This window comes from Petromyzon marinus, chromosome 2, assembly GCF_048934315.1.
Source record: "Petromyzon marinus isolate PM22_M1 ecotype Great Lakes invasive population chromosome 2, UKy_Petmar_22M1.pri1.0, whole genome shotgun sequence".
NCBI lineage: Eukaryota > Metazoa > Chordata > Hyperoartia > Petromyzontiformes > Petromyzontidae > Petromyzon > Petromyzon marinus.
The window spans coordinates 43,413-61,038 of NC_133668.1; the positions used below are offsets into that span (position 1 = coordinate 43,413).

Genomic DNA, 17,626 nt, shown 5'->3' on the forward strand with positions numbered 1-17,626 from the left:
ACTAGCCAGACGTCTTGGTAGAGTCGGGATTAGCCACGCTTTACCCCACCACACGCGACCTACCGATCAACTAACTCGTGGTTGGAGGCATAGTTGGGGGGATTTAAGAAACGTGCGCTATTCTGTCAACTGCCTCGACGGGAGATGGAGTCGAAGATGGCGACCTCGAGGTTGCACGTCGCGTGGCGGTGGTGGTGGCTAAGCTGCTGCACGTGGCTGACTGTAGCCCAGCAGCGCTGTGCAACCAGCAGCGAGGGCATCGAGGAGGAGCCGTACCCTGGCTCTGCCAAGAGAAGGTAGGACAGCAAGTAGACTCGTCGACATCAGTTTCCAGATGGCGATTAGTCTAGTGCAGTGGTTCTTAACCTTGTTGGAGGTACCGAACCCCACCAGTTTCATATGCGCATTCACCGAACCCCTCTTTAGTGAAAAATAAAATGTGATTTTTTTCAAATTCAAGACGTAGATATGTTTTTTACTGGTACACAAAATGAGCCGTGCATGAACATTACCTTGTTCAAAGAATAAAACCAACACAATGCATAAACTCACAACAAATTACATACCTGGAAATCAATGTGACTTCTGCTGTTGCCTTTGAGAGATCAGTTCAGATATGCGTGGCTTCACCTTGGCAAGTGCCACTCTCATGTCATTTTCACAGCAAAGTCTGTTCCTTTTCTTCGTTTTTATGTCCAGCATCCTCGAAAAGCATTGCTCACAAAGATATGTTGTAACAAATGGTATAAAAAAATCTAGGGCTTTCTTAGCAATAACTGGATACTTGTTCATTTGTCGACACCAAAACGTTGAGAGCGTTGTTGTCCTGAAGAGTTGCTGTTGAACCTGGCTCTGCTGAATTTCAATGATTTCGTCGAGGAATTCATCATTGACATCTGCTGTTTCAACAGCAAACGTGAACGGCTGTCTCACCCATGCTGGATATGACTCTCTTGTAGGGAAATATCCGTCGAGAGACTTTGCAAGCTCATCTAAGTGCGTGGCAATTGTTTGCTTCAGTTCCGTGGATACAGAAATATCTCCGATTCCAGACACATCTTCGATCTTACTTGCACAGTCGTCCAGAAGCGGGAAGTTTGCGAAGTTATTGTTCTCTGTTCGTCGTTTCCATAACGGTAGCTTTTTTTGAAAAGCCTTCAGGTGTTCTTCCGCTTCCATGATATTGACTCCACCACCCTGCATCTGCTGATTGAGATGATTGAGAGCTGCGAATATATCAGCCATGTACGCTAAAATGAGAATGAACTCAGGATTTTTGAAGCAATCTGCATGGCAGTGTTGGTGCTCTTGCAAAAACAGGGCTAATTCCACACGCATGGCAAAAACACGATTCAGCACCTGTCCCCGGGATAACCACCGAATATTAGAATGGAGCAGAAGTACCTCAAATTCAGAGCCCATTTCTTTACACAGCTCACTGAAGATGCGGTGCCTCAGAGCACTTTTTCGCACATAGTTCACACATTCCACCAGTTTTTAATACTTCTGTCATTTTTGGAGGTAAGGTTTTTGTTGCCAACGCATGCCTGTGCAGAATACAATTCGTCACAATGATGTGTGGTGCATCGGCCTTTACTAGCGCACCAAAACCAGACTTTCTTCCCAGCATGACTGGAGCTCCGTCCGTACAAACTGCAGAAACCATATCCCATGAAAGATTGTTGTCTCTGAAGAAGTTATCCACAAGCTTCTTCACATCGGCTGCCTTCGTTGTTGTTGTAAGAGGCTTACAAAATAAAAACTCTTCTTTTATCATGTCGTCTTTCACATAGCGTACAAAAACAGCAAGCTGGCTTAGATCAGAAACGTCTGTGGTTTCGTCGAGTTGAAGGCTGAATTTTGCCGGGCTTGAAATCAGATCCGCGACTACTTGAGCCAAGATGTCTTTACTCATGTCTTCTATTCTGTCACTGACGGTGTCATTTGAAAGGGGAATTTGGGATAATTTACCTTCGGCCGCTGTTCCGAGTATCAGATTCGCCATCTTTAATGCAGCTGGTTTCACAAGTGTTTCACCAATGGTGTGTGGCTTGCCCTGCTTTGCGATCAGGTAAGCAACTTCGTACGATGCTGTCAGGATCGGTTTGTTAACAGGTACAAATCCAAGAGCAGGCAGAGTGGCCCTTTCATCGAATCTGGCTCTCTTCACCCTGAATTCAGCAAGTGTTGTGTTCTTGTATTCCCCGTCTCCATGCAGCTTCAAGAAGTGTTCCTTTAGTTTTGCCGGTGCAAGACTAGAGTTGCTCAACTTGGCGTTGCAAATCATGCAGATAGGACGCTCACTCCCATCACGTTCCGTGATACATGAGAATCCATGTTGTACATATTCGTCCGACCACTTTCTTCTTTTGCCCGACATAGTTAGTATGGATAAAATATTAAAGAAATCACACGACGTACGACAACAACAGTCACACGTTGACTACTGAGTACGCACTAAATTCCCCGCAGCGCTGATTGGCCAAGCAGTGTAGCATGATCATCTGCAGCCAGTGATGGCCAAGCGGGCCGTGTGTGTTATCACAAATTTACACAATAATTCAAGTGTGTCCGGACCTCCGTGGCGGGGGCTCTTCCGAACCCCTGAGATCGACTCACCGAACCCCTGGGGTTCGATCGAACCCAGGTTAAGAACCACTGGTCTAGTGTGTATGTTCTCCTGTTCCTCAGTGAGAGTGAGCGAGAGTCAGTGAGCCTGTGTAGAGTGTGTATGTTCTCCTGTTCCTCAGTGAGTGTGAGTGAGAGTCAGTGAGTCTGTGTAGAGTGTGTATGTTCTCCTGTTCCTCAGTGAGTGTGAGTGAGAGTCAGTGAGTCTGTGTAGAGTGTGTATGTTCTCCTGTTCCTCAGTGAGTGAGAGTCAGTGAGTTTGTGTAGAGTGTGTATGTTCTCCTGTTCCTCAGTGAGTGTGAGTGAGAGTCAGTGAGTCTGTGTAGAGTGTGTATGTTCTCCTGTTCCTCAGTGAGTGTGAGTGAGAGTCAGTGAGTCTGTGTAGAGTGTGTTTGTTCTCCTGTTCCTCAGTGAGTGTGAGTGAGAGTCAGTGAGTCTGTGTAGAGTGTGTATGTTCTCCTGTTCCTCAGTGAGTGAGAGTCAGTGAGTTTGTGTAGAGTGTGTATGTTCTCCTGTTCCTCAGTGAGTGTGAGTGAGAGTCAGTGAGTCTGTGTAGAGTGTGTATGTTCTCCTGTTCCTCAGTGAGAGTGAGTGAGAGTCAGTGAGTCTGTGTAGACTGTAGAGTATGTATGTTCTGTTCCTCAGTGAGTGTGAGTGAGAGTCAGTGAGTCTGTGTAGAGTATGTATGTTCTCCTGTTCCTCAGTGAGAGTGAGTGAGAGTCAGTGAGTCTGTGTAGAGTGTGTATGTTCTCCTGTTCCTCAGTGAGTGAGAGTCAGTGAGTCTGTGTAGAGTATGTATGTTCTCCTGTTCCTCAGTGAGAGTGAGTGAGAGTCAGTGAGTCTGTGTAGACTGTAGAGTATGTATGTTCTGTTCTTCAGTGAGTGTGAGTGAGAGTCAGTGAGTCTGCGTAGAGTGTGTATGTTCTCCTGTTCCTCAGTGAGTGTGAGTGAGAGTCAGTGAGTCTGTGTAGACTGTAGAGTATGTATGTTCTGTTCTTCAGTGAGTGTGAGTGAGAGTCAGTGAGTCTGTGTAGAGTGTGTATGTTCTCCTGTTCCTCAGTGAGTGTGAGTGAGAGTCAGTGAGTCTGTACCTGCAAATGACTCTTGAGATTGCGCAGTAAAGTCTTCTTCTATCACTACGTAAACTTGGAGTGAAAAAGAAGACTCTTGAGAGTCAGTGTGGCTATGCTGGGTAATCAACCAAAGTTAAAACGGAACTTCGTTAGCCCAATGTGTCACTGGAGTTCAACTCACGTCCAGGTCACAGCAAATACAAAGATCCCCCGTTTAGCCTCGAACAGAGAGTTGGGACAAGTGCCGTTAAGCGAGCGCCTACGAAGCTCCGCACGGAGCACGGCGGTGTGGGTTTGCCCGCAGCACGCCCGGCCGCCTTCGTCTCCCCGGTGCTGATGTTCAAACAGCCGCGCCATAGGCACTCGTTTATGGCTGAGTCCACCTAGGGGAGGTTCAGGTCACAGGTCCCGCTCACTCCACGCGCAGCCCCATGGAATGCGTCTCCCCTGAACTCCTCCGGCCCCCACCTCCCCCCACCTCTCCCCCCCCACCTCCCCCCATGCACCTTGCGGGGCGCGCGTTGAAGAGGCGTCGGTGGCACCGCGGCGCTCGCGGCATGGAGGCGAGTGGCGGCGGTGGCTGCAGCGAGAACGCCGCTTTCTCGGTGAGGAGCGAGCGGTGGGGTCCGTGGGGCATGCAGCGCGGTGTGGGGAGCCGTGGTGCTGTGGGCTGCGCGCCAAACCTCGAGAATTGAGTTCAATTCTCATTAACGGATCACGTCAGTGGCACGGGTGACATCTGACATCTGCCCCGAGTGCCCTGGCGTGGTGTGCCCCAGGCCGACTCGCAGGCAGGGGACCGCTCACGGTACTTTCTCTGGCAGCCCATGCAGGCTACAAAGGGAGACCTCTGTGTTTGTGTGTGGCGGTGGGAGGAGGGAGAATTGTATATTGATGTGCTTTCTTTCAGTTGATATTTTAATATTTTTGTGGGGTCTCTGAAATTGTGTTTTCAGTCGTAATGAACCACTTAAAATCAACACGCATGAGGTCTGGGCAGCTTTAGCACGAGACATGGATCCGGGCCCATCTTCGAGTGCAATGTGAGACTGATAACGCCGTCTCACTCAACGTGCGAAGGGACACGACTTGTCACGATCTCCAGCTATCTCCGCCCAAGCAAGGGAGTTCTGAAGGTGACAAATCTCAATCCGGCTCGCCAGCGCGCATCTCGCCTTATTTTGTCTACATGGCACCCTGGATTGCCCTAACGTTGTCCGCAGGATATGAGTCTCAAGATTAATTTTCAAGAGGGTCCTGCCAAGTTATCTGAGTCAGGTGGGCGATGTTGCTGCTGCTGTGTCTGGGGGACTCGCTTGCGGTGGCCCCCACTCCCTCCTGGCTCCAGCCCTCTCCGTCCCTCTTTGCCTTCCAAATGCAATGATGCCCGATTACGTGTCATGCTATGTACGCTTCTATAATTGCCTTAAAGCGCCTTGGAAAAGGCGTAACATTAATATATGAATCTCATTAAGATAAGAAAAGGTCCCAATGGAGTGATTTGCTGGTAAATTTTAAACACTCTTTGCATTGTGTGTTTATTCAGCCATGGCAGGAAACTGTAGAACCCAGAGGAAACCCATGCAGAATAGGGGGAGACCACAGACTCCACTCGCCCAATCACGCACGCACGCACACTCAGGGCAGCAGACGCACAGACCCCAACACGGAAAGGCGCCCAACCCAGGCCCCTTTCCGTTGTGCCACCAGCTTGCCCCCCACCACCACAGCAGCAAAGGTTGCAATGGTAAACGAATGTTATGGCCAGACGAGGTGTTCACTCGCCACCGGGTTAACATCTTGGTGGCGAGATGTTAACTACCTTGCCTGGTATACAGCAGGTCGTGGGTTCGATTCCAACCCTGACGCCTGTATATCTGGGTCCTCCGTGTTTTCCCTCCACATATAGAAACACGCGTTTAGAGTATTTGGCTGCTCGACGTTTGCACACGATAAGCCATTTCGTTGAGCTATCATTTGTGTTAACCAGGTCGCTGTTGAACAAGAGCTACATAGCTCAGTGTGCCTTACCTGGTAACATAAAATAAAACAAAATATCAGGAGTACCTTGCACTCTCGTGGCAGTGCCCAACACATATACTCCCTGCTGAAAATACATGGTTGCATTGATCCTGAAAATATCTGTTGAACCCTGGTCAAAGAAAAGCATCATGAAATAAAAAAATGCACGATTCGATTCAACTCCAGAGGCCTAAATTATCATCACCTAATCACAAAACACCTCAGAGAAGAAGTTGGTGTTAATTTTGTTAATGGACTTTTCATATTTGCTGGCCCGCTCATGCGTGAGTCCTGGTATCTTGTCCTGCAGTCTTGGGGGACGCGTCTTCTGGCAGTACTTTTCACCGCGTTGACAAAGTGTTTGTAGTGTTCTAGGTTGGGTTCGATGTCTGCTACTGCTCTGTCGAGCTCTACGGTCAGTTCCTGCCAGTTTGCTCTGGCAAAGTTGAAGCGACGGTGGAATGGTTCTGCCTTTGGCACTGCCTTTGGCATTGCCTTTGGTATGATGTGAATTGGGAGGGGGCGGTGTTGGGAATATGGAATGGGATCCATGACCACCTTGCAGCTTAGAGCTGCGGAATTGTGGACTGACAACGTCGATGTGAGGGTTGTAAGCCCTGTGCCACTGTCCACTGCTGAATGAGTTTGGAGTCGTGAATCAGGCTCAGCTCGTTTGCCTCTCGCCCAGGTCTCCACCCCCTCTGCGTCTCCGTTGGTGGTGTCGTAGCCCGAGCTGTGACTGTGGCTGTTAAAGCCACCAATGACGATCTGTATTTTATTTGGCTAAGTCCCTGGTGCAGATAATTCACGTCTCTTCTTTGGTGATTTGTAGACTGATGTAACTGAGATGTCTCCTATGCTAACGTTCAGGATGTCAGTGTCGTTATTGTCATGGAGGCTGTCTCGATTGACAGGACCGATTCCACGCAGATTGCATCGCCGTATCGTTCATGAGCTTTTGCAACCGCCGGGTTTTCGTGGTGTGCTGCTCGTCAGCCCTTTGTGGCGAGTGGCCGTTGGTTGACGGAGGAGAGCCCTCGGTGTTCACGGTGCCACTGTGAGTGCCGGCCCTGAAAGGGGTCGTTGTTTTCGGTCATTTGTAGCTCTTCTTCGTTCCTTCATCTTGGTGAACGGTGTCCGTAGGGTGAGCAGTGGGAAGTGACTCCCTAGGCCGCGACGGGTGTACATAGAACTTATTTCGCACCGTGCGTAGACAACGTAGGCACTCCGATTGTGAAAATTCACTGAAGATACGTAAAGAGGAACACGTGGATTAGAGAACATACGCGCGAATGTGTCAGTGTACGCTCATGAGCATTGAGTACCGCCTCAAAGGAAGTCGACAGAGGCTGATCGACTGGCCTTGTGGCATCGCTGTGGAATCACTCAGCGCTGCTGGGTCACGCACAGACCGCGGTGTGCTCGCAAGGTACCAGTAGATGGCAGCAGTACAGCACTCAACATATTTCATCATGAGACCTCCTTTGCCTAACATCTTAACGCAGCTGTTTTGTTGCCAGAAAAAAGAGGGAAAACCTATTATCATACTTTGGTACTGACAAAGGAGGTCCCATGATGTAGATGCTCACCCCGAGCCCTCATTATTCTGATAGTGACAGTCTTTGTGCTGTACGCCTTTTGGCGTCCTCTGGTCTAACACCGTTTGAGACGAGGCTCAAAAGAAAGTTGTCTCTGGTGTGGACCAATAAGTTTCAAGGACAGTGCAAATATTAGCAGAGTATGTTTTTTGTTTGCATTCTGACCACAAGCATTGTGGTTAATGCAGACATGATTCCTTGTAAAAGGTTTCAGTTTGGTGTTTTAACATCTTAACACCTGTTTTGTTGCCAGAAAAAAGGGGGAAAACCTACACTCAACATATTCTTTGGGTCTTTCAATAAAGTCACGTAGATAGGTTTTTTTGTTATTTTCTTGAACCTATCTACGTGACTTTACCGAAAGACCCAAAAAATACGAATTCCTGCAGTCACAAAAGCTTGAAGTCAAGCACTCAACATGTTTGGATGCCAATGCCACCAAAGTCAATGAGTCATGCCGAACAATGTTTAGCTAATGACCGTGGATTCAATGGTGAGTGGCCAGGCTGGACTTGGACTCGCTTCGGTTCTGTTCGATCTCCAGGCGCGGCAGTCCAAACAAGCAAAAGGTTTTTTTTTTTTAATCACTGCCACTGCTTCGGTCAGCCCAGCAGTGTGCATGGGTTCACCACAAGTACTCAAGTGGATCAGCAGGTGTCGTATGATGGGGGAAAATGTGGGTAATCCAGACTCTTTCGAGACGTGTGGCCAATCACTCACCGAACTCCGCACTCACCAAACACTAAATTACTCACTCAACAACTTACTCATTCATCCACTCACATTCCCACTCACTCAACCACTAAGTTATTTACTCACTCAACAATTTGCCTATTTTTTTCCCTACTCACCTTCCCACTCACTCACTTCAACACTCAGGCATTCACTCACCAACGTACTTACCCACTCAATATCATACTCACTTATTCAACCATTCAATCACTCACCAACCTCTCTCATCCACTCACCCTCCCACCCACTCACCCTCCCACTCACCACACTGCAGGTCAGCCTCACCTCTCTTTCTGCTTCTCCCCTCGCACTGCTCCACTCCTGGAATTCCCTCTCCCAACGTCCTGATCACAGCAAACATCATTGGCGAGTGATGGATATCTGATACCCGAATCCTGGTCACACTCTCTGCACCGGCCATCACTGGCCATCGTGAAGGGGTCAACCCAACCCCATGGTCGACACTTGCGTGGCGAGTCCTTCACCCGGTAGTGGCTGTAAATGAGTTGCTCGTTATGTAGAGGAATGACGGTGTTATTTGATTGTTCAATGATTCACCGCTCCTTGCTTAGATTCATTTGTTTTGTTTTTATTGTTCACCGTTACTTGAGCACAGGTCCAAATGCCCAGAAAACGCCAAGCAGGCAGCAGTAAACAGCACAGCGTTGCACTAGACGACAGTGTAACACGTGACTTGAGGTTATGATAAGAGCTTGGGGTAGAGAGACGAATTCCAGAGTGGAGCAGCGGCAAGAGGCTGAGAGAGAAGTGAGGGGACTTGCAGTGGGGTGAGTGAGTGGGCGGGTGAGTGGTTGAGTTTGTGTGGCTGTGTGTTTGAGTGAGTTAGTGAGATATTTGGTGGGTGAATGGGTGACAATGTGAGTGAGTTGGTGAGTGGGTGAGTGTAAGTGGGAGTGAGCAGACGAGTGAGGGGATGGGTGATACGGTGAGTGGGTGAGTTTGTGAGATACTGGGTGAGTGTGTGAGTGGTTAGGTTGGTGAGTGAGCGGTAGTGTCGCGGTTAGCGCTACGCTGCGCTACAAACCTGGCGACCCAAATGGCCATAACCAGCGACAATTATCTGAACTAGTCCTGGGCCTCCCCTCTGGTGCAGTGTGTAAACATCGCCACTCGGGAGATAAAGGTGGCCGGGCGTGGTGTTGGCCACCCACCCCCTCATGTGCTGTGCAGGCCTGCATAGGTGCTCGCTAACAGCACTTGCCCCAACAGTCTGTTAAGGCTATATGGTTGATCTGTGTCTTTTGTTGGTGAGTGAGTGTTAGAGTAAGTGGATGGGTGAGCGTATGTATGTTGAACTTCTTGCACACCGTACGTAACCAACCACTGCTCACGAGTGCGTGAGTAGGAATATTCGTGGTGGTATGGACTTGTCATGAAGAGTGTCACTAACAAAAATAATAATCACGACTTGTTTTTCATACAGTGATCTGTGACTTACATCTCATCTCAACATTTTTAAAGCGCACCCCCAGTGGCAGCTGTCCCTGTGTGGCACAAATTTCACTCTCAGCACATGGTCTGCAAGTGGGAAATTCGCTTGCCAGTAAAGGGGTGCTGATTGTCACGGGTAATCCACTTGAGTAATTATTGCGGTTTAACTTGAAATTTTGTCAAATTTGGATCGTAAGGCTAGCACACAATGGCCTACTCGTCTCTAAAGACATCGGGGGTTCTTTAACATCCACCGGCCACATGATGTTGTAGATAATGCACTCGAACCATGAACCTCGTCAACAAGCGACCAATCACACTTCCACTGGGTGGCGTCACTGGCACACTCAGGGCAGACAACGACAATAACAATCTCATGCCGTGCTTACTCAGTAAAGTCTGACCAAGTCCTAAGAGTCTGTTTGAGAAGGACCTTGCATCGGAATGTTTGCCCAATGCCATTGAGGCACGGATAAGGGGGTAACACTCAGAGGTATACGCACAGACACGTTCAAAAACAACACGAATCTTTGCCGGGTCCTTCATTCCTTGCCCACAAGGTGGGCTGCAAGGTGGTTTTGGTGGCGCTGTGGCGACATTCGTGCCTCACGACAAGGGGACCTGGGTTCGATTCCAGAATCGGGCTCCTTTCTGTGTGAAGGATGTATAACCTCCCCCGGTTCTGCCAATTTTGATTGTGTGTGGTTGTGTGTCACTGTGTGTGTGGTTGTGTATAGAGAGCGGTAGTTTAGCGGTGAGCACGCTGCACTACGAACCTGGCGAACCGAATTCAATTCCCTCTCACAGCCATCACCGGTGACGATTATCTGAACTGGTCCTGGGCCTCCCCTAGGTTGACTCAGCCTCAAATGGGTACTTGTTGTGTAAACATCGCCACTCGGGAGACAAAGGGGGCCGGGCGTGGTGTTTGTCACTCGAGCTCACCGGCTATGCTCAAGATCGCAAGGGCATTGGCTTCGAATGAACGACGTCCACTTGATAGGTGCTGCCGTCTCCATTCCAGAATGTCACCCAGATCTGGAAGAACGCTGCTGATGTGCAGAGTGGAAAACGCGGACGCCTAGAACACCTCCTGGCTTTGACATTCCTTTACGACACACAACATCACTAGTCTGCTGTGAACATCTCCTTCGCGAATGTAACAAAAATTATAGACAAGCCACAGTGGTGCGATTGCGGCCATGCAAGCCAAACGATGGCCCGTATAGTGAATCACTGTGGTCTGCGCTCCTTCCACTGACGAGTAAGAAGAACAACACAAAATCTCTATCCTGAAGCCCTCTCGTCATGGCCAGCACACCTCGACATTGGCATTCAGCTCCAGAACATACTGTTGCCATCACGCCCAAGAAGAGAATTGGCACTGAGTTAGCATCTTCAACACGAACACAGTGACCCCAGCTGAGAGGGGGTGAAATTCCACCCAGGGGCATTGCTCACTCAGAAAGCTCATCTCAGCAGTATTTGCTCAGCGGTTCAACCATTAGGTCAGGATCAGCTCTCGAACCCCACTGCTCTCAGTGTGTCTCCGGTAACATCTCGTATCTTGGCCAGTTGTTAAACACCCGTGTAATATTGGACTTATTAACCACAAAGACGCAGTTAATAATTGGAATTTAAAGTCGGATATTGGACCACACGAGGAGGGATTTATGAGGAATAAAAAGGCAAAGCCTTCATAAGGCGACGCAGCGTGCAGTTACGTAGGGTGGATGACATGACATAAATTTATAGTATTATATTATTAGCATTTTATTTCATTTTATATTATTATAACTTGACCGCGGCGAGAGTGAAGAATGCATTATTGCAAGTACTGCGTCATAAAGACCTCGGTAAATCACCGCGAAAGGCACTCATTAGCGATCCCACGTCCAGTCCACGCGCTGCTGCCTAGGAAGCCAGCGCGCTGGGCTGAAGGGGTAACCCTAGAGAAGAATTCACTCCTGATAACCCACAGTCCTCCATTACCATCGGGACAATACGGCTTTTGTTGAGGGCCCAGCGGATTAGGTGGATGGCAAACGGTGAGTGGTTAAGTTAATCGCAGGGTAATGTGGGCAGCGGATAAAACAAAAGGTAAATAGTGGGGCTGCGTGCAGCTCCAAAGCAGCTGTCCGCGTGCTCCACGTGAAGCGTGCATGACGAGTTGTCAGGCGATTGTCCGGGACATTTGCTTAGCTGGGCAGGGCCTGGCACGTCGCGGGGACACGATGATGAGCCACCGGCCCAACGACCCGAAATATCAAGTGGCTAGCATCAAAAATCACGGTTAAGGTTGCAGTAGATACGAGTGTAACACGTTTATTTGATTGAGCAAGGTTATTATTATTATCTTCATGATAAGAGCTTGGGGGAAACGAGACGACGATGGGAGGAGGGAATTTAAAATTGGAGCCGTGGAAAGGGAAGGAGCTGAAATAATAATAAGCGGTGCCACCTGCAGTAGGGTGAGTGAGCGAGTGATTGGATAAGTAAATGAGTGAGCAGGTGAGTAAGTGAGTGAGCAGGTGGGTGTATGAGCGAGCAAGTGGTTGAGCGTGGGAGTCTGTCAGGGAATCGAACCCAGGAATCTTCTTGTGAGATGCACAAGGATTAGCTCATGAAAAATTAAGCGCAGAACCACATTTAACGTGGTGGCTTTTTCCGTGCAGTCGTTAGTGGGCGACCGAGCCGAGACCATCAATGTCACCACACTTGAGAACTCGGTCGAATCGCGGGCGATGGTGGAATCCTGGACCCGAACCCGACCACCACCGCCACCGTCGTGTCCACGCGGGGGCGGCTCAGCGCTCTGACCTCTCGACCTCTGAGCCACCCCGGGCGCCGTCGCTCTCCCCGCGTCCACCGCGCGCCCCGGCGTCAGTCGCCGGGGCGCGCGTCGAGCGCGCGGCTCGGGGGGAAGCGGCCGCGCCGTCGTTGATTTGTTCCACCGGCACCGAGCAGGGAGAAGGCGGCGATGGCGATGACGGCGGCAAAGAGGCGGCGATCGTCGCCGGAGAGCGGCCTCCGAGCGACGAAGCCCCCGTGGAGAAACGCGAAGAGGCGCTCCTCTATGGCCTCGAGGATCGGCCGCCCATCCTCCTCTGCATCATCCTCGGCTTCCAGGTCAGGAGAATGGTCAACGTCAGCGGGGCGGGTGGCGGCACTCGCGCGACACAGCAAGCCGGGGACTGGGCTCCATTCCCCATTCGAGCGCCGTTCTCTCTGTGCGTGTGGAGTTTGTTGGTTCCCCATTGCTCTCTCTCTGTGTGTGGAGTTTGTTTGTTCCCCATTGCTCTCTCTCTCTCTGTGTGGAGTTTGTTTGTTCCCCATTGCTCTCTCTCTCTCTGTGGAGTTTGTTTGTTCCCCATTGCTCTCTCTCTCTCTGTGTGGAGTTTGTTGGTTCCCCATTGCTCTCTCTCTGTGTGTGGAGTTTGTTTGTTCCCCATTGCTCTCTCTCTCTCTGTGTGGAGTTTGTTTGTTCCCCATTGCTCTCTCTCTGTGTGTGGAGTTTGTTTCCCCGCTGCTCTCTCTCTCTCTGTGTGGAGTTTTGTTTGTTCCCTGCTGCTCTGCAGTGGCTGTCCTCTGACTTCTCCGGTTCCATCTTCACATAGCGAGATAAATAAAAACATTCTGGCATTGGCTACTGTGAGTGCGAGTATGTGAGTGTGAGTGAGTGTGAGTGAGTGTGTGAGAGTGAGTGTGTGACGGTGAGTGACGGTGAGTGTGAGTGAGTGTGTGACGGTGAGTGACGGTGAGTGAGTGTGTGAGTGAGTGTGTGAGTGTGTGACGGTGCGTGAGTGTGTGACGGTGAGTGAGTGTATGACTGGAGCGTGCCACTAAGAGATGGGGCCTTACCATCAGCCCTACCAAAACTAAGCACCTGCCTGGGTATTTTGTACCATCGGACACTCCATACCTGGGCAGTGTGCTTATGACCGGCTCCAGTTTAACAGTAGAGGTCTCACTCCGAATCAGTCGAGCGGCAATATCTTTTCATCGGTTGCATAACGTGCGGGGGCTGCTGCCCCTCGCCTCCACTGAATTGTCGGGGCCGCTGTCCCCCGACTCCCCCGTTACGACCTCGCTACTGCGGGGGCTGCTGCCCCCCGCCTCCTCCATCCTAATCCCGCCATCCCCCGTCTCCTCCGTCGCAGTCATACTACTACCCCCGACTGCCCTGTCGGGTTCGGGCTACCGACTTACAACTCCTCGCCCCCCTGTGCCCCCGCCTTTGCTGCTGCCCGCGTAGGCATGGTTCGATCGTTAGGGTCGATGGCTTTACGCTTACGACGCGCTACGCGGGCTTAGTAGTGGGCGTGCTGCGGTGAGCGCGCTCGCGAAGTAAAACCCCGTCTCGTGCGCGAACGAAAGGGTACAGCGTGCCGACGCGTGACTCTGCGGCCGGCGCTTAGCCCCCGTGATCCGTTCGCATACACGCCCTACGTGCCCAGGTGCTAACGAACCCGACTCCGCTACCTGCCCGACTCCGTACACCAATCACACGCGAGGGACTTGGGGTCAGGGGTTAGAGGGCAGAGGTACCCACCGTGCGCGCGCAACTGATTGGAGGGAGTCACTCCGCGAACACCAGACGCTACACTCTCCTATTCGCCGTAAACAGCCGCGTATGCACGCGAACACAAAGCACTCCACCCCCCTCTTCGCACTCACAGCGACCACACGACACAGTTTTATCCTCTACTGGCGGTTTTATTCCCCGCGAATAACCCGCTAAACTACGTGTGTTTGTGTGAGTCAGCAGACACTACCTAGCCTCTCCTTCGGGGATTCTGGGCTAAATTTATCCTACCTGGCGCTCCACTTTCTACCCTCTGATTAATTAGCTCAAACTCACCTCTCTCTTACTTACGCTTACTTCCACTCTGATGCGCCAGAAGCTGTAGAAGGGCGATGCTGTGGGTCATCTCCGTGGAGGGTTGTGCCTGGCTGCGTTTAAGCTCGTCACACGGACGACTCGAACGGCTGACTCCAACACCCCGCTGCTCTCGATGTCTTGAAGAACTCTAACCTTTACTGCCCTGAATCCCCCTCCTCTTATCCTCCCTATAACAAAGGCATTCCGATGCTTGTACTCTCCTTGGCCTCCTGTCCAATCAGAGGCCTGGATTTTCCCGCCCTTTTGATACTCGGATCCCAGCTCTGGTGACGTCACCGCAGTGGTTCCCTCGACGTCCGCTCTCCGTTCTTTCCGCTATCCGCCCACTGGCTCGTGTTGTGTGTGTGTGGTTCCACTCGCGGTGGCTCAACAGCCCCTGCCGTGACCATGCCATTTTAATATCAGGTCACGACGCCGTGGTGCACGTCAGCCTCGGGGGTAGGTCGCCCAATTTCCCGGCCGCAGGAAACCATGAAGCTTGATCTCATTAGGGGCTTCTGGATGAAAACCTGTCGGCCAGGTGACCTTCCCTCCCGGCTTTACGTGGGGTATGCCGTGCATTCATGTGGGGGGCGGTGAGGGGCGTGCAGCGTCGGCGTCGTCACTCTCCGGTGGTGGCGTCACGGCGGTGGGCACGGCCCGACGGAGCGGCTCCGCTGCGGCCGCACCACAAACGCTGTGTGGAAGCTACCTGGTCTGTCGCTCCGCACGAAGCTTCAGGTCTTCTCGGCCACGATCATTCCCTCCCTTCTCTACACTTGCGAAACGTGGACCCCCCTAATGGAACATCTTTGCCGGTTAGAAACATTTAGGCTAGCCTGCCTACGATCCATCCTGGGTTTAACCAGGCTGGATTGTGTGAGGAGCTCACAAATCCTTGAAAGATCTGGGCAAGGTCCCATCGGTGAGCTCCTCCGGCAGGCAAGGCTGCGTTGGCTGGGTCATGTAGCCCGCATGCCCAGCCACCGCTTGCCGAAACAGCTTTTGTTCGGCCGAATCGAGGGGGCTAAACGGGCGCGGCACGGGCTAGAGAAGAGATGGAGTGATGTGGTACAGGAGGACGTGGAGCTGAGTGGACTTGCCGATGACTGGTACCAGAGGTGTCAAGATCGGCCTCTGTGGAGGAGGCTCGTGAAGGACTCTGCTGGGCAGATTGAGGCAGTCGCCTTCCAACAGCAACGGAAGGCGGAGGAGCGACGCTCACAACAAAGAGCAGAACGCCGGGTGGCTAAAGCACAGCAAGTTGGTACAGTAGGGGGCACAGGTGGTGCACCAGCCAGTCATCTCAGTCAGTCGACCCGTGGCATCTGGGTCTGCCCCGTGACCTCCTGCCCGCGGGCGTTCGACACTTCACGTGGCCTCAAGGTGCACATGGCCTGGCACAAGCGTCGTGGTGACGTCATCGCCACTTAGTGGCGAATGGCGGTTGTTGTTGTGTGACGGTGAGTGAGAGTGAGTGTGTGACGGTGAGTGACGGTGAGTGTGAGTGAGTGTGTGAGTGAGTGTGCGAGTGTGTGCGAGTTGGCGCAGTGGGGAGCACAGGTGATGCATCTGCCCCTTATCTCAGTCAGTCAACCAATGGCACCTGGGCCTGTTCTGTGACCTTGCTGCCAGCAGTTTTGCAGTTTCAGTTTATTTATTTTGGTACAGTAGAGCCCTGTGAGCCATTCGGCTCTTGAATCGGGTGCAACCACAACAAACAAAAACACGAACAAGAAAACATCTTAAAGTGACTATGTGACTGTGCAAACAGAAAATCCATGAAAAAAAACAGCGAGCTTTCCACATCTCACGTGGCCTCAAGGTGCACTTAGCCTGGTTTCTGTTGCTGTGAGTGTGTGAGAGTGTTATGAGTACGGGGAGCGGTGGTTTAACAGTTAGCACGCTGCGCTACGAACCTGGTGTCCCGAGTTCTATTCTCACTCATGATCAACACCAGTGACGATCTGAATCGGTCCTGGGCCCCTCTAGGCATACTCTGTCTCAAATTAGTAACTGGTGCGATGTGTAAACATCGCCACTGGGGAGACAAAAGCTGCCGGGCGTGGTGCTGGCCACCCACCCCCTCGTGTGCCGACCCGGCCTTCATAGGTGCTCGCTAACAGCACTTGCCCCAACAGTCTGTTAAGGCTACACGGGGGATCTCTGTCTTTGTATTTGCGCGCGTGAGCGTGGGGAGCGGCGGTGTAGTGGTTAGCGCGCTGGATTGTTTGAGGGGCTCACAAATCGCAGGGGAGTAGCTATAGCAGAGAGAGCAGGAGGCGTCTGGATGCCTGTGCGCCTCACCTGCCTGTCCACAGCACTACCTCCTCGCGTTCGGCGGCATCATCGCCATCCCACTCATCCTGGCCGAGCCGCTGTGCGCGGGCGGCGACGACCTCGTCAAGGGGCTCCTCATCAACACGATGTTCTTCGCGTCGGGGCTCGCCACGCTGCTGCAGACCACGCTGGGCACGAGGTGGGCCGCGCGGTGGGTCGGTGGTTGCTTGAGTGCGTGTGTGAGGGCGTGCGTGGGTGAGTGTGTTAGTGCGTGGGTGAGTGCCTGGGTGAGTGTGTGAGTGCGTGCGTGGGTGAGTGTGTTAGTGCGTGGGTGAGTGCCTGGGTGAGTGTGCGAGTGCGTGCGTGGGTGAGTGTGTGGGTGTGTGAGTGTGTGAGTGCGTGAGCGAGTGCGTGAGTGCGTTGGTGAGTGCGTGAGTGTTTGAGTGAGTGTGTGAGTGTGTGGGTGAGTGCGTGGGTGAGCGAGCGAGAGATTGACCACCCCTCCCCGTGTGCCCAGGTTGCCCATCCTGCAGGGTGGCAGCCTGAGCTTCGTGGCTCCGGCCTTTGCCATCCTCGCTCTTCCCGAGTGGCAGTGCCCGGCGCTCAATGGCACGGAGGCCGCCCACGGCGCCGCGCGGCCCAGCGAGCCCGAGGTGTGGCAGCCTCGCATGCGGGAGGTGAGAGAGGCACAGAGCCACGAAAGAGGATATTGCGTTGATTTGCTCGGCAGGTTTAAATCTGAGTTTGGTTCAAATCTTATTGGTTTGTTCCTGCGAGGTGATGCCCCCTCTGTTCAGGTGACTGACTTGGTGGATCGGGCCTCTCACTTTCTGGATCTTGTGCTGATGGACGACGTTTGCCGAGGCTTCACAAGGGACGCCACTTATCTAATCGCTGCTAAACTCTGTTGGCAGAATGACTGCAACTCACACGGTGTGAGTGAGGCCAACCAATCAAAA

At 51.9% G+C, this 17,626-nt stretch overlaps 1 protein-coding gene across 4 annotated transcripts in view; it reads left to right on the forward strand.

The window, feature by feature from the left end:
• Nucleotides 1-4,218: 4,218 nt before the first annotated feature.
• Nucleotides 4,219-17,626, forward strand: part of LOC116950738 (solute carrier family 23 member 1-like) — a 30,790-nt gene continuing 17,382 nt past the window's right edge. For 2 of the 4 annotated variants that reach the window (XM_032968760.2, XM_076068657.1), the window contains exons 1-4: nucleotides 4,219-4,306; nucleotides 12,473-12,634; nucleotides 16,709-16,866; nucleotides 17,185-17,344. In XM_032968760.2, coding sequence (XP_032824651.1) covers nucleotides 4,259-4,306; nucleotides 12,473-12,634; nucleotides 16,709-16,866; nucleotides 17,185-17,344 — 528 coding nt within the window. In that variant the 5' untranslated portion in view covers nucleotides 4,219-4,258. The other 2 variants (XM_076068653.1, XM_076068655.1) reach the window with 2 other exon arrangements.